We start from the raw sequence: 16,692 nt of genomic DNA on the forward strand, positions 1-16,692 counted from the left end.
CCAGCGCGGCCCCGTGTCGCGGCTGCTGAGTCCCCGCCCGCCCCGCCGCCACCATCGCCCTCCCCGCCCGCGCGGGGACCCCCCCTCGGCTCCCCTCCCTCCTCACAGCCGCCGCCATGTTGGGCCGGGAGCCGCAGCGGGGCCGCCACTGAGCCCCGGGAGCCTGCGAGGAGGAGGCGGAGGAGGAGGCGGAGGAGGAGCCCCGGCCCGGCCGCCCCGCAGAGCCCAGCGCCGGCCGCAGCCATGGCGGAGCAGACCTACTCTTGGTGAGCGCGGGACCGAGGCCGCGGCGGGGGCCGGGCCGGGCCGAACGGGGCCGGGCGGGGAGGGGGTCCCGGGCGGGGCGGGGGGCGCCGGCGGCGGAGGCTGCGGGGGGGCCGGGCATCGAGCACCCAGCGGCGGAGGGGCTGCGGGCTGAGGGCTCAGCGCGGCGGAGGAGGAGGGATTAGGGGCGAGGGAGGAGGGACGGGGCGGCCGCGCTGCGCGGATCCCCCCGCCGGCAGCGGGACGGCAGCGCTGGAGCCCCGGCGGGTCTGACACCCGCTGTCCCGGGGGGCTCCGTGTGAACCGAGCTCTGCGATCCGCCGGGCTCGGGCAGGGGCAGCACCTCGGTGAGGCTGAGAGGCTGCAGGTCACCTCTGCCCACGGCGAGATCGGGGCCAGCGCAGGCTGGTGAGTCTGTGTGAGTGTGTGTGTGTTTGCACCTGGTGACAATGGGCTCGGGCTGTGTACAGGAAATAGAACGAGGAGGAAGAGACCAGTTCCTGTGGGAAGACATGAAGTGTAGCAAATGAGAGGGCATTTTTTTTCGATGTCCTGACACTGTCTTGGGCCTAGCTGGCACTGGATCAGAGAGACGGGGTGCAGCTTCTTCGTATAATTCTTGGTTTTTTGTGCTGTCATGGATAACGACCAGAATATCTCAAATAATTTACCTGTGTATCAGCTCTATTGACCTGACCACTGCAGCAATTTGTGATACTCACCCTGCATTTTAAATCTAGTGATATCATCCAGAGTTGTTTCTTAGATTTGCTGGAAAAAAAGAGGAGCTAAATCACAGCTTTTGACCTTGGTGTGTGCTGTATGTGGAGAAGTAATATTCCTATCTGAATGGTCCTGGAAATCTTTCCCATTACTTTTTCAGAACTTGGAACTCAATGGAGATTTCTGTTCTGCCACATGTTGAGACTTTGGCAAACCCCTTCTTCCCTCTTCTGTCACTTCTCTGTTAAGAACCAATATTTGCACTGGTCTCCTGCCTTTTGTTGTTATTTTGTGTCACAAGCCCAATTCAGGCAGTGGTGTGCTCTGCTTTAAAACAGCAGCAAAAAGACAACTCTTCTGACTTACAGGTTTGACTCAGTGTTGTTATGGTAAATGAATGTGGGTACAGATTTAGGCAGTTTAATGTAGTTCAATTAAATATGTCTAGTGAACTGTTGTCTTAGTGTGTTTTAATTGCAGAATGAAATTATAAATGCGTATCTACCCTGGGATTTGTCAGCTTTTTTTAAAGAAGTCAATGGAAGGAAATGTCAGTTGTATGTTATTTTGGTCGTGAACTCCTTTGCTTTTCTGAATAAGAGTCTTTGCCATGGCAATAGTCTAAAGGGAAGGTTTTTAACAGAGGCTGGGGGGAGGATTTACTCTTCTGTAGGTTGCATATTTTAGGGGAATGAAGTTGGGATTTAAGTTGTTCCTCACTGTTTCCCAGTCGGGTCTCAAGAGTGGAAGTTCTTTCTTACAGTACTGAGATTGTAACAGAACGAGGACGTGAGGCTCAAAACACTGTAATTTTGTGTCTCTATTCACTCATGTCCTCATGTATTTGAGGTTTCTGTCACTTTGCATTGGGAGCTGTGGACAGAGCGAAAATCCAGTTCCAGACTCAGGAGTGCTGCTCTCTTCCCTGTGGATGTTTCATTACTTACACTTCGAGCAACAGTCTTGCCATGGTTTATTTTTAATTACGGTAATGCAGCTCTGCATAAAATTGGCCAGTGCTTTAGTGCTTTTAGGAAAAATGTGCCTTTTGTGACCTGAGGAGAGTGGTGCAGCAGAGCTGTGCCCAGGAGTGAGCAGGTGTCCAGTTTGGAAGTTGGCTGATGCCATCCTGTCCGTGTGCCAGACCTGGGCCTTCCTCTGTGTTGCAAAGGTGGCTTTCCAAGCACAGGTGTGTTCGTGGTGCAGTGTCCAGCTGCTGTGCACACACCTCATTTCATATCTGAAAATATGGAATTTGGCATGAAGAAAAATCCTTTTGCACCTCTGTCTTTGCATGCATGTAAATTGGTTCCTGGCCACAGTAGTGCTTCCCTTTTGTCCAGGCATGTAAGGCTTGATTACTCCTTTTTGTGCATAACTCTCAGCATGAGTTATTGAATCACTGGAGCTTCATAAAATGATAAAGGTTTATTGTGGGTTTGACTGTTTTTAAAAAATTGTCTCAGTTGTGTTAGAAATACCTTGAAAAAACGGACTTGCCAGCTGTAATTACTGGACATTGGCAAACACACAAAATAGGGCTTTTCTCAGTGACTGACATCTTGTTAATTATGTTGTTTTGAAGAGATGAGAACTAATTCTCATTTTTCTGTATTTATTGTTTCGTTAAATATAAATCTGAGATTTTAAGGTAGGTTTAATTTTTCTTTTGATTACCAAGTGGAGCTGATTGCAATTACTTTCTTTTATTAGGATATTTTAAGAAGGAAACTTACACTTTTTCCCCATCTCTTTCATAGTTTTAAATACATGAATTGTGTTTTGTCACTGTTCTTGTAAGTTATTTCTTCCAACAACTTCTTTTTTTCTTCAGTAATGCCCACACCTATAACCATATGTAGTTTTATTTAGTTCTTTTTGAATGTCTTAAATAGCCTTGCTGAGCCAGTATTTCAGATAGAGGTGTGTTATCTTTGAAAGGAGTCTCTACTGAGAATTTTGCTGGAGAAAATGAATACTGTCATCCTGGAAAAACTAATTTTAATGTGAAATGTGGGATAAGTGCCAGATGGAAATGCTCTTTCAAAGGGTATGCACTGTTTTTTTAAAAAATGCTTGTCAGTAGTGAGTAGAGGAACTTTCTTTGTCAAGTTCCTGCAGTAATGGAAGGAAGGGAGAGCTGTGTCTGATCCCGCTGTTACTCAAATCCACAAGTGCTGCTGCATCAGAAAGATGTTCATGATTTTCTGCATTAAATAGGAGCTGAAATTAATTCCCTACCAGTGGAATGGACTGTGAGAGGAAAGAGGTTGTGGAATACCCATTTTCCCCTCGCTTCCTGTCTGTATTCCAGCAAGGAAATGGGACTGGGTAGTGACAAAAGTTCCTGTGGCAGCAGAGGAGGGAATAAATATGGGCCGAGCTGTTTGCCCAATACCGATGTACACTGATGTGTGTAAGAGATTAATAAATACCAAGAAATTTATCTTCAGGCACCGAGCTTTTGGAAGTATTACAGCAGATGAGCAGCAGGACCTGGATCGTTACGTCGTGAAATACTTGGTCTTTCCTCAATTTCTAGCACTTTGTGGTGAAATTTTTGTGCTGGAGCCTATGGAGAGGGCACAGCAGTGTTCATATCTTGTTTATCTTCAGTTAGTAGGTGTTCAGTGTTTTTCAAGGCCTGATGTAACACCCCCTCCCTTTTTACTGTTGCCCAGTCTGGCAATAGAGATTGCTTTGTTCTTTTTTTGCCCTTTGAATGCACAAAAGATTTTCACAGCTTCCTTCATTTGTGAAGAGGGAAGGAGAAGGAGATTTCTACACCGAAACTGAATGCATTTTTATTATTTCCTTTTCCAGAGTGTTGTCTAAGAGCAATATGGATTGCAGCGTGTGCGTGTCCTGTCAGGGTGATGATTAGGAGACAGACTGGGAGAGTGAGCTAAGAAAAAAAGGGAAGGCACTGTATTGACTCACTGATCTTAAAAACAACTGAACTCCCTCTTAAATGTTATAATCAGTACAATGATTCTTGTATTAGCCATCAAATGTTTCATGAGTGAAATGGTGATATATTTAGAAGCTTCTCTACGTAATGCAAAGGGCGTGGAAATTAAATCTAATGATACGTCAGAGTAATCAATAAAGCTACTGGGTTTTGGAATAAGTGTAAATGTACAATGCTGTCTTTGCTCCTGGGAGAATTCAAATCAGTTGCTGTTAGAAGTCTTGCTGGATTCAGAGGTCTGAGAATTTGCTTTCATTGCAATTAGGCATTTAACATGCTGCTGCCATGAATTAAAATGCAGTCTCTTCCAGAAGACCGAGGTGGTGCTTTTAAGTCTTAGTTGGCTGGATTAGATGTGTATGTGGGAGGGCAGGGAGTAAGAGGAGCTACAGCTTGTCGAAAGAACTTGTCAAGCACTAGTAAAATAATTTTTTGCATTCAAGATTTTTTGCTTGTTTGTTCAGTTTAGGTTGGGCCACCTTTACTGACTGCTGAAGATGTTTTGAGGATGGGAGGCAGTTTACAACAGAAAACAAATCATTCACCTGGCTTTTAAAATACCACACTTCATAGGCAACAGATTGCAAAGCACATAGATGAGATTCTGTTGTGCTGCTGTCAAAAATCTGTCATGAAATCTTGGCATACAAACATGGGGTTTGGCCTTTAATCTCCCATTTTTCAGGAACTGAAATTACGACCACATTCCATTTTAACGATTGTTAGGAGCCTCCTGAGAACAAGGATGTCATTGTATGAATGTGCGTGAGTGTCTGGCATCAGAAAAGTGACTTAAACCTGGGTAAATTTGCGAGAGTCACGTTTGTGGTTCATGTTTGTCTTTCAGTACCGGTCTCACTTGAGTTGTTTGTTATCCTCCCTGGAGCTTTTGCTGTCTCAGGCTGTGTGTCGTGCAGACGGGGCACTGTCTACAGCACTGGGCTGGAAGACAAATAAAGCAAAGAGCATGGGATTAGTTGGAGTTTACAGTTACTTGAATGTACATGTGTATATGACTCTGATTAACAGAAGGAAAAAAATCTCTCCTGAGTGCAAAGCCTGTATTTACTCATACATTAGTAATTCTTTAAGAAAAATGTTAAAGTGAAGAACATAAATCAGCGTTCTCTTGGTGCTGGTGTGCAGTACCTATTTTGATTAAGAGTTGTGTCCGTTCTGCCTTCAGCCTTTTCGGGGTATTGTGGCAGCAGAAGTTAATGGTTCCTTGCTTTTTACCCGGTGATTGGAGCCCTCGGTCAGGATGTAGGAGATCAGTTCCATCCCCCGGGGTTTCCGGCCTTGCATCTCTCACCTTCCAGGGGAGTGTTCTCATCACCAAACTATGTGTTGTTCAGAGGGTGAGCTTTGTGTGTCCATTTCAATCTGTTTTACTTCATATAGGATACTGTAAATATTTGCTGGGGCCGGAAGCAGGCAAGCCTTTGTGCCTGGGATTGGCAGGGACCTGAACTCCACTTCCTGCCTCCATAAAAACTGTGGGAGCCTGAGGGGTCTGTGAGTCTGTGTATTCTGTGGGGGTAGTTCAGGCTGCTTTTCTGGAGATGGAAGGTTGAATTGCCACAAACAGATGATCAGTGTGTGATTTCCTGTGTCACAGGTGATTGAGCTGTTAGGTGTGTGGGTCTGCCGTTGTTCTTGTGGTTTGTGTGAGGTTTGGTGGACCTGAGAGCACCTCCTTCTTCTCCTGGAGGGTAAGATCCAATAAAGAAATGGCTATTGTGTGCACTTTGGGATTTTGGTATGAGTTAAACAACCTGATGCTGTTGGAATTTGAGGGGTTGTGTGGGGACCACCAGACAAATTAATTGAGGATATGAAGATCTTCTGAGATAAGTTGTGTTTTGGTGAATACCACAATTTTTGACTCTAGATTCAGTTGTTGAAAGCTCTGTCAATAATCATTTGTCACTGAAGCACAATGCCAAAAAATGGGTATTTATGAAACCTTCCTACAAGAAGTACTTTGAAATATGTGTCATGCTTTTTAAAATGCAGTGATTTTGATTTCCTGAAATTTGAAAGAAGAGCAGAACAGACTCTGGTCTTTTTTAGTATCTCAGCTATTTTATTTCATTATTTGGATTGTGTGATGTGTCAACACCTGTGGCATAGGGGCCACTGTCTTTATTGCCCTTTGACATTTTATGACTCTAAGCACTGTAATACACTCTAAAAGCAAATAATTGACAGAAGTAATTTAGTCAAACAGTGTGATTTAATTCTGGTGACATATGAGTAAAGTTTCCAGAAGAACCAAGGCTGAAATTGGTAGAAAAAACTAATTGTGCACATTTTCTTTTTGGTGCTGCATTGCTTTAGTGTCACTGATTAGAATTATAATTTGAAACAGTTCAGCCGGTGATGGGTGTTGAGTGGAGTGAAGCACGAGCTGGCAGGATCCAGGCAATCAGACCCACTGTGAAAGGTGATGATTTAATAAGATTAATGGAGCATATGTGTCATTGCAACACTTGCTGATCCCCTTCTCTCTAATTTTTCCAAGGATGCTAATGGTGATGATTGCTCCTTCTGTGTCTTTTGGTGTCTGTGCCTGAAATACTCTGCTCTGCCAGACCCGGGTTCTCCCCTCTTTTCCATCCCAAGAGAAACTCGGCTCTCAGGATACATTAAGTGTCTCTCTGTCCCCTGGATCCACCATGATGACATTGTCCCAGAGCTCATTAATTGCGTGGCTGTGGTGCTGTCATCTTCACTATTAGATTCTGTTGAGTATTTCTTTTCAGGGCCAGATCTGAGCCTCAGGTCCCAGATTCCCTTGGAGAGCCTCCATATCTGTGTGTCACATTAAGTGGTATCATATAGACAGGGCAGTCAGAAAGGATGTTCTGGATTTTTAGAAGGATACTGTGTAACTGATAACTAACCAATTAAACCAGAACATTGTTAATATCCTACAGCAACAAGGATTCAGAATAATAAATCCATGAAATGAGACTGTCCTTGCACTCACTTGTGTTGGGTGCAAGGATTAAGTGATTTTTTTTCTTTCAGAATGTCAGAAAGGAGGTTCTTTAAAATCATCCCAGCCAGTGTCCTGAAGTAGAGGAGAATGCACTCAGAAAATTATTCTCTACTGCACGATGTTGTGTTTAAGATGCCTCCCTTTTTACTGAAGTTGCCCATGTAGAAGCTGGAGAGATAAAATTGTATCTCTCAATTTATATATGGCAGCGTTTTCCCTGCCCAGTGGAATCTGAAAGGAAAATGACCCTGTTTGACTCTCATTTCTTCTCTCCTTCCTTCTGTGTCTCTCAGGTCTGGCTGCTTTCCCTTTACTTCCTGTAGCTGGTTCATAGTCTTTTGACCCAGGAAAGTCTTTTCCCATGCAGTGGGGCTGTAGCTGAAGGCTGTGAAATTATTCCCTTCCATTTTTATGCCACAGCCTTGTTCCTACAGGAGCCTCCACAGCAGAGGTCGTGTGGGGGAAGCAGGAGGAGTCACAGGGAGTTCCACCCTCTGTTCACACACACAATCTTTAACTTTAGGCATGAGCTGGCAAGCTCACCTGCAGGAATAGGCTCGAATCTAGATTAATCTTCAGTTCATCTGCTAAAAAAAAAAAAGAGTTCTGTGCAGCATTAACTACTGGCTTTTAAAGCCCAGCACCCTCCAGTCCTCTTAGTTCTACCCAGACTCTGCTTCTGAGCTGGCCACTTTCTGTCCCTAGAGTCCAACTGCTTTGTTCCTGTGAACTCTGCTGGGTTCAGATAGAAGTGTCTCCAAAAAGTCCTTTTGTTCATCACATAACTAGACAGAAGATAACTTCTAGTAAATTTGCAATGATACATAATTTTAAGTATATTTCAAGTCTTTCAGAAGTTTACAGAGATCAATAACAATGTTAAGAATTGGGAGTTTCACTGAATCACGGAAGTCTGGGAACTCTGCTTACAGCGTTTTCTCATGTCGGTAGTACTGCAAATAGAGCAAAACCACTGCAGACGTGGATTCATGGGGCAGTGTGGGTTCAGGTGGTACAAAAAAATCAGGTGATCTCTGCATGTAGATTGGTGCACCTTTCTGTACAGCAGTGATGCACAGACAGTTTTGCAGGGGGTTCTCTGCATGGGTTAAGCAAGTAGCAAGTGTATGTCTACAGGATTTATTTTAATTTCAGTAATCACTTGGAATAATAAATTCAGCTTACTCCACTTGTGATACACAGCTTGAACAAGAACCAAATTACAAAATGTTTGAGCTCTGCAGGGCAGAGGTGAACTCAACAGCTGAATTACAGCTCTGCTCAGTGTTACTTTTGGTGTCTGTGGCTCTTGGCCATCTGACATCCCTTCTTCTGTTGGATAGGTTTCAAACTTGATTTGAAATTAGTTGGAAGTTTTTGCAGTGGGTAGAAATTCAACAATGAATTCTGGATAATCATTGTAATTAGGATCAACCAGCTGTTGGTACAGATACATCGGGTGTATAAGACCAAAGCTCAGTGATAAGTTGTTCTACAAGGCACGTTTTTACTGGTGTAAATGTACTACTTTCAAGGTTACAGTTGTGATTTATCTCACCATCATCTGTGTCAGACCCATTTGGCAAGATAAAATAGGTGTAGCGTGACTTTGACTTATTTAGTCAATGGGAAGTCCCTTTTCCAGGGGAGTGTTAGCTAAAGGTGAGGTTGGTGAATAGCAGGAGGCAAAGGGAGCAAACAGAGCTGGATGATATGGATTTCTGTAGCCTGTATTGCACACTGGTGAGGTGAGGTGTGTCTGTGTCTTGCTTTCTAGGTTTGATGGCACAAGGTCATTCTGGTCCTTTTTAGAAGTTCAGATTGATGGTCTGTGTGCTGGAGGAAAGATTATCTGCTCTCTGAACTCTCCTTGAGGTGGCTGATCCTGCACCTTCACTGGAATAGCTGCTCCAAGAAGTTACCACAAAGGGCTAAGAGCTCTCATGGGGAACATTATGATCTCTGCAGGGTTTTGAAGATGAAGAGTAGAATCTAATTAAGCTTTATGTTGAAAATAGTTTAAAGAGTGCTTTTTTATTCCTCATGAAAAAGGAAACTTTAAAGCTAAATAGCAAAGAGCTGGGCTTTTTTTTTTTTTTAATTTTCTGCTAACTTGACTGCTTCTAAAGCAGATGCAGCTGTAAGCATTTACAGATGGTACAGAACAGAAAGAACCTCTTTATCATACTTAAGTGCCTTAGAAGAACCCCAATGTTAGTTTTCCAGCTCGCTACCTTTCTCTTTATTTTTTTATGTTTTTGCAGATGGAACATAAAAAAGAGCTACCTTAAAGCTAAATCAAGAGATGAGAAAAGTCTGTCATAAACCAGAAATACTTCTCTGCAGGGGGGCTTTACTGGAAAAAGTTTCTTAAAATTCCCAAAGCGCCCTCTCTAAAGAATGTTCCTCCTTCTTGTTGTCACAAAGCTTTTTAGCTATTTGGGCAAGAGTTTGTTGAAAACTGTCCATCTGTTCTGCTGCCTGTTTTTTGCTCCTGGCCCTGGCCCAGCTGCCCTAAGGCTGATGCTCAGGTGTGTTAAAGGTCTGTGTTTCCCTTGCACACAGGTTGGAAGGCAGAGATCAGGCCCTGCCAGTCTGGTCTCCTGCACGCGCTTTGTTTGTCTGGGAACTGACCACGTTTGGTGCTGTCAAGACGGGTTTTTTTTCTGAGTTTGACTCTCTTCGTTGGAGGTGGCAAAAACAGGGGGCCTGTTTGGATGGTCTGTACTGTGTTTTTGTGCCAGCTGAATCCCCTGTTCACATGGTGCAGTTGTGAGTAGTCGTGTTCATGTCAGGATCTCACCAGCCATCATCTGACAACATTAATTTGTCTTAATACAGCCCCGGCACGATGAAAGCTGCTTAAATCTGGCCAGACAGACTGGCTACTCTGTAGCTTTGACTCATCCAGGAATGCACTTCAAACGCTGTCACTGAAGATTCATAGTTGCTGCTGATGGTGTTTAATCGTTCTTTTATGGAATTTTTACAGAACAGTGTTTAATTCTACCCAGGCACATCGTGATGGGGTTTATAATCCTGTACTGTGTGGGTGAATCAACTCATCAATAGCACCCAGAGCTGCTGTCTCTGTATGACAAGGTCATATTGGCCAATTTGACTTTGGTTCTGGCTTGTTGATTGTAAGGCCTGATGGTTAAATGCTTTGATTAAACTATTAGTTGTGAGTTTTATTTTTTGATCTGACTTCTGAATGCATTGCTAAAAAGAGTTTGGATTTCTAAGCATGTAATCAATAAATACCAGCTTAACTGTCAGAGGTATGAGGTGTGGTTTTGTTTTGGTCTTTTAAGTCAACAGTAGAGTCAATATAGGTGAGATAACATCCTCTTTTCTGACTTCTGTGATAAAAGTGAATAACCTTTTTCTTATTGGAGAGCTCACTATATTCTGGTATCTTTAAAAAATTATTAGAGAATATCAAGGTATTCCGTATATTTGTAAGTTAAGTACAGGAATTGCTGTGGAAGTTAAACCTCAAAATATGAAAAAATATTTTTGTATTGGGATGGAAAACTGTGTTTTGTCTAGGAATCAATGCAGCATTGAGATCAATATCTTCCACACCTGAGAGGGCCCCAGAGTGTCTTTATACATTAAGTCTTGGATGAGTGTTCATCCATAGGTTTGGGCAGCTGCATTTTGAATCTGTGTAAACTACAAAGTGACGATCCCTAGCTGCTGGGGAGATAGAGCCCTGGGTCTTTGCTAGGGTGTCTTCCTGGGACCTATTCTAGCATTTAATTTAATTCATTCTTCCCAGTAGTGCCTGCATATTAAGCTTTTCTGTAGCACTCATTGCCAAAAACGCCTGTGTCTCCCAGATAAACCAGTTGTCTGGTTCTAGTACGAGTACTCTTGCACTTTCTCACTCTGAACCACTGTCTTTGCTTCAGTTGTTACATTTCCTTTATAAGGAGACAGTGACTTACCAAGGAGGTGGGATTTGCAGCATGTTCTGCTGTCAGAGTTCTGCTCTGCGTGAGCAGCTCTTTCACTTATGAATGTGAATAAACCCTTCTTCTGTTAGTCCTTCAGTACAGTGAGTGTTGTACTCCAGATAGTTACAACAAGGTTAGTGGCAGAATGTCTCTATTGCTGGGTGTGGGTGTGTTGGCAGTGACCAAGTCCAGAACTGGGCACAGACTTTGTGGTGATCAGGGACAGTTTGCTCTCCTGGGGTGAAGCTTTGATTAGAACCTTGGGATGCCCCTGCAAGACAAGGAGCAGGGCTACAGTGAGAGCCTGGGGATAAAGGATGGAACTGGCCACAAGGGAAAGAAGTTAAGCAGGAATATGCACAGAATGTTTTTAGGTAATACTTAGAGAGGAGTTAGGCCACTCAAGATGAACTCTCCAGTATAACCTGTGTGTCTTGAGTGAAACTGTATACCTGGGAGAGGATCAGCTACTTCTGGTTTTGGCTTCTGGATATATAGCATCAAATATATCATCAAGCAGTGGTATTCCTCTGTGTGCTTGTTAGGAAACCTGCTGTATTTTGTGTGCGTTCCTCTCTGTGTTGCTTCAGATGGAGATATGGACTTCAGTCTGAATTTTTTTGATTTAGTCTGTTGCTGTCCTCTCTGCATCCCATAAGATTCCAGGTTCATTAAGATTTATTGTCTTAAATATTTAAGTAGTCGTTTTGCAGTGTGTTGTTTCCTGTCCAAGCAAAGCTGCCAGAATGATGACACATTTGTCTTCCAGTGCTTTACAATAAGATGTTCAAGGTGAAGCCGTTCGTTGGGTCCTCGGAGGCGTCACAGCTTGTCCTGTCTCTCGCGCCGGATTATTGGTGTGTCTCAGCTGCCCAGTCAGCTCTTGGTGCAGCAAACAGAGCAGTGACTGCAGCTCCCACAGCTCAGACACCTTGGCAGGTGTCAGACAGACACACTGTCTGACCACTGTGGCTGTGAAAAATCTGTGCTGGCCTGAGGGACGGTCTGAGCGCTTTGCAGGAATGCTCAGGCCAAAAGACATTCAGGAATTTCCCTGCGTATCCTGAGAGTCCTCTCTTTCTGCCACATAATTAATGTGTTTTCTTTTGTCATTGTCCTTTTTTGACTGCTTGCTGGCACCATGACAACCCTAATATTCTGCCTGTTGATGATAAATATGCCCAGGATGATGGGGCTTGGCTCAGTTGCACTTTAGATGAACTTTTAGCCCTGGATCTGCAGTGGATTCTGACTCTTGGGGAATGTGGTTGTAAGAGGAGCAAGAGGAGGAAGGTGGAGTTGAGCAATTCATTGTATAGAGTATTTATCTCCAACAACCTTATTCAGAAAATTGCCTTTTCTTGACTTGGATGACTGACAGTGTCTGGGACGAGGCTGAATTGCATTACTAGAAGACAAGGCTGTGTTTTCTTACATTAAAGACTCAATTGTCTGGAACCTTGTTCACATACATTATTGCTCCAGTTCTGGAAAACATTAATATAGTTTCTTTTTGTTATGGTAAAGTGTGAAAATTTGTTATCCTTTGTTACTACTAATGGCCTTGAATTCACTGTTTGTAGTTAAACTATTGGGAGGTTTTCCTAGTGGAATTTTTCAGTGCTCTTAGGAAACTTGCTGTTGAATATCCTGTATCTTGGTAGTGCAGAGGAAATGGATAGCTTTGGAAAAGCAGGATTCTAGGACTCCATGACAATCTATTAGTAGGGTCTATATTAATTTGGAATGGCTGCAGTGCCATAATATTTCAAAATTTGTTGAAGCAAGATAACAAAATCGCCTGACCCCTCTAGGCACTGAATAATGCCCCAAATCATCTGAAGAGATCCAACTTATCCTCCATTTCTGTGGCTGTTAATTCTTTTATTGGCAATTTACACAGAGAGAGGAACAAAGGAAATAATTTAAAAATAGTTGTAGGAATGATGTGAATTCACAGATCTTAGCAAGAATGGTGCTTTATCAGGGGTGGAATGTCCTGTAGTTTTTCCATGCTAGCTTTTCAACACTCTAAAAGCAAGTAAGTATTTAGATTTTCTTAAAGTTGTGGACACCTAAGGACAGTAACTTTGCAAAATGCCCAAGGAATAGAAATTCACAGTGCTCTTATTTTGGAAACAAAAGTTTCTTTGAGTCGCATCTATTTTGTAACTAAAAGCGTCTTGGATATATAATATGTTGAGATATTTTTAGAAATCAACACTGAGTGGATGTTTTCTTCATCATGAGGGAGGTCCTCAGTTAAATTTTTAGCATGTTGTAACTAGACTTTTTTTTTTAAAATCTGGTGCTTTTAAACTTAGAGATACCCCACGCACACGTTTTTGATACAAATGTGGAACATAAGGCCAAGTGGTAATAAAAATCTTGCACAACTCTGCAATGCCGTTTGCAGTTTTCATCACTAAAGTCATTTTCCTTCCAGTTGTTTTATGATGATATAAAGTACCGGCGCTTGCTTATGATTTTGCAATAAGAGAATTTACTAAGCTGAGCTGGGTTCTTCTCTTTCCGAGAGGAAAGAACCCATGAACGTGAAGATGTGCTGGGTAAGGTTCAAGGAGTGTGTTATGTTTCTGTTTCCTGTGTGGTAGTGGGGTTGTTCTCAGTTCCTCTTCAGGTGCTGCTCTGGTTTAGATCCGCAGCAGACCCTCCCTGCTGCCAGCCAAGCTCTGCTTTCCCTGCTGGACAGTTACAGACACTCTCCTAAGTAGAAAATGTGAAGAGAACGGCTGAGAAACCCTTTATGTGGCTGTGTCGGTTGGATTTAAGATCCATGTTGTTTTCATGACATCAAGAGAGAACTGGAAGTCCAGAATCTCAGCAGAGTTCAGTGCCAGGGTCATCAGTCACCTGCTTCGCTTATTATCAAGGGCTGGGTTCTGTACCCACATCAGCCGTATTCCATCTCTGCAGTCCACCTGGGAGTTGTGAGCCGCGTATGCTGCGGCGGAAGAGCTGCATTGGGGCATTTGCTTGGGCTGTTTGTTTGTTTTAGGAATTCATAATTGTTTAACCTCTGGAAAGAAAATAGTTTCTACTGATGGCTTATGCTGTGGCATCAGAACTCAGTAATCAGGTGCTACAGTCACTGCTGTTTTGCTCCAACTTGCCTGTGACAATCATCTGAACGTTGTTAGGCACTAACACGGATCTCCTTAGACATTCCAGGCTGAGTTGCTCACATTTCTCACAGCTCACCGTGAGGATCATCACCTTGTTCATGCAGCTATATTGGGTTTTGTAAAGAAATATTTCACTTGTGCAATAGTCAGGGCTTGGATGTGGTAGAGATGCTTATATATTATTTGTCTTTTGCTAATAATGTCTCAGGAGGTGCATCTCCAGCCAGTGTCTTGTTTGAACTTTCAGGGAAATCATCATTCTGTGCTTTGAATATCTCCCTATTACCATGGCAAATAATTCATGCTGCTAATTAAGACACCGTTAGAATTGCACAGAAAGATGGGCAGGGAAGGAATACAGCCATCTCCTGCTGACAATTTATTTGTCTTATAAATTTATAGAACAGTTACTGCTGAGGTAGCTCACAGTTTACAAATGAAAATATATGACCTTGTGATTCATGGTGTCTCATCTACTGCAGGTAGAAGGAAAGAGAGACATATTTCAGAGCCGTGTTTTGTCGGGTGCATATGGAGACACATGGTTGGGAGCAGCATTGTGCCCTGAGCTAGATTTGTGTTCCACTGGAGAGAAATGCATTCAGAGAGACCCTTCTGTTAAGTAATGAGGCCTGAAACCAGGAAGGCCAAGAGTTCCCTAATTAACCGATGATTGGCAGTTTCACACTGGGCAGAGTTTCTTACGCAGGTCTCAAAACCAAAAGGAGACACTTCTGTAACTGAAAAGAACGGGAAGCCATTGCAAAATCTGGGAAGTGGGTAATAAATGCAGCAGACTGTTTGGTGTCAGTTGGAGTTCAAAGAGAAATTAGGAGAACTAATTCAAGTATGTGTTAAACACCAGAGAAATATCAACACCGAAGCAAACTGATGGTGTCTTTGTTGTCCACATGTAATGGTGGAGACTCCAGAACTAATAATTCTGTGGTATGTTGTGACTGCTTATCCCAAGCCAGATATGCTACTTCTGCCCCTTTTCTTTTCCTGCTGTTAAAAGTAACATGAATTAAATTCCATGTCGTCTGAATTTTGGTGGATAATTTGTATGTTCTCTTCTGTCTTCAGAGAAAGTTATTAGTAAATCTTGCTTAATACAGAAGGATGAAAATCATCAGCCTTACCAGCGGCATGGTGGTTAGTTCATGCTGCACTCTGGCTGGAACTGGGCAGTGCTGCCATTGCACACTTACTGCAGCAAATGAAATGCCTGATGTTAAAAGAGAATGTTTTTCTGGTCTATCTTCTTAATAAAATATAATGTTTTCCTTTGTGATTAGATATTTATCCTCCTTCATTCCCAGGAGAGTGGACATTGTGGTTCATATTTTGTTTTGTGAAACAAGATTTCATATAGCTGACTACACCTCTGGAATCTATGTCATTCTCCCCCTAAAAGGAACTGAAAGCAAATTGGCTTTCTAAAACATGAAAGAAGCCTAGAGCAAACTCTTTGTCATCACATTCCTGGTCAAATCCAGCATTTGCCTTCCACAGAGTTTCTAATATTTAGTAACGTCTGCGACTTCCCATGGGGTTGCTTAGGTGAACATAATAAGTGAGAGCTGCTGAAAGAGAAAAGAATGAAGACTTCATCATGGGCTAAATTGAGTGAAAACTCTTGTGGATTGCTTGCATGTTTTGTAGGTAGTTTTTCTAAAATCATACTAGTGTGAATCCCCATGTTTCTTGCCTTCACAGTAGATTATTAATCAGAGAAAGAAAATAATATACAAAATTTACATAGATTAATTGAATTTTTACTTGTATACGCTTCAGAAATTATGGGGCGATTATTCACATCAAGTTAGTTTTAAAGTTCAGAGTTAGGACTGCATAAATACCTGAAGTGAATGGAGAGACCAGGGGACACCTACAAACCCTTGGTAGAAACGTGCCCCTCTCCCTCCCTGCAGGGAGCAGGGGCTGGCAGTGCAGTGCTTCAGGTGCCCTGGGCTGCGGGACTCCCATAACCTCTGTATCCATTTGCTACAACCATTTCACTGAACATCCCCCACCCTTCTGTAGAGAGCACAGCAGCTCAGAAAGCAGGGAGATGTTCCCATTGCCCTGCTGAGGTTCCAGCAGGTCCTGCCTGAGACCTTGCCTCTGACTCGACCTCAGCATCTCCTGCAGCATCACAGACACCCAAGAGCCCTCTCCTTCAGTGTGTGTGAGCCTGGCTCTGTGTGTTCAGTATTTTTAGAACTACTTTGGAGTTGAAAAGATGCTTTCCAAGATTTGTACTGTTACAGTAGTTTCAGGAGAGATTAGAGGAAAACGTTTGGACAAAGCAGTGTTAAGTCCCGAGGGGAAAAAAAAACCTCTTTGAAGAGAAGTTCTCTCCATTTTTTCGTCCAAAAATCATATCTGTCACTTTCTTGTTACATTTTTTTCTCTTTCTCACATGAAGATGTTGCCCAACTTCCTTCATTTTACATAATATTTGCCTTTTCCTGCATTTCAGATACTTTGCTTTAGAAGTCTCATAAAATTAAAATACAGGAAACAAAACAGGCAGGAAAAATGTCTGAAACTTTGTGCTGTTGTGATTTTGTTTTTATTGTTGTGGTTAATCCTGTGCAACACAAGTTGCAGTTGCTC

General features: G+C 42.9%; 1 protein-coding gene across 2 annotated transcripts in view; it reads left to right on the forward strand.

Annotated features, from left to right (window-relative positions):
* The first annotated feature begins 37 nt into the window (after positions 1 to 37).
* The window catches only part of SPPL3 (signal peptide peptidase like 3), a 54,994-nt gene continuing 38,339 nt past the window's right edge, over positions 38 to 16,692 (forward strand). The window contains exon 1 of one of the 2 annotated variants that reach the window (XM_027696891.1): positions 38 to 266. In XM_027696891.1, coding sequence (XP_027552692.1) covers positions 244 to 266 — 23 coding nt within the window. In that variant the 5' untranslated portion in view covers positions 38 to 243. The remainder of the gene's footprint in view (positions 267 to 16,692) is intronic. The other variant, XM_027696892.1, reaches the window with a different exon arrangement.

The sequence above is a fragment of the Neopelma chrysocephalum genome, unplaced genomic scaffold (genome assembly GCF_003984885.1).
Source record: "Neopelma chrysocephalum unplaced genomic scaffold, ASM398488v2 Primary Assembly neopelma1_116, whole genome shotgun sequence".
Lineage (NCBI taxonomy): Eukaryota > Metazoa > Chordata > Aves > Passeriformes > Pipridae > Neopelma > Neopelma chrysocephalum.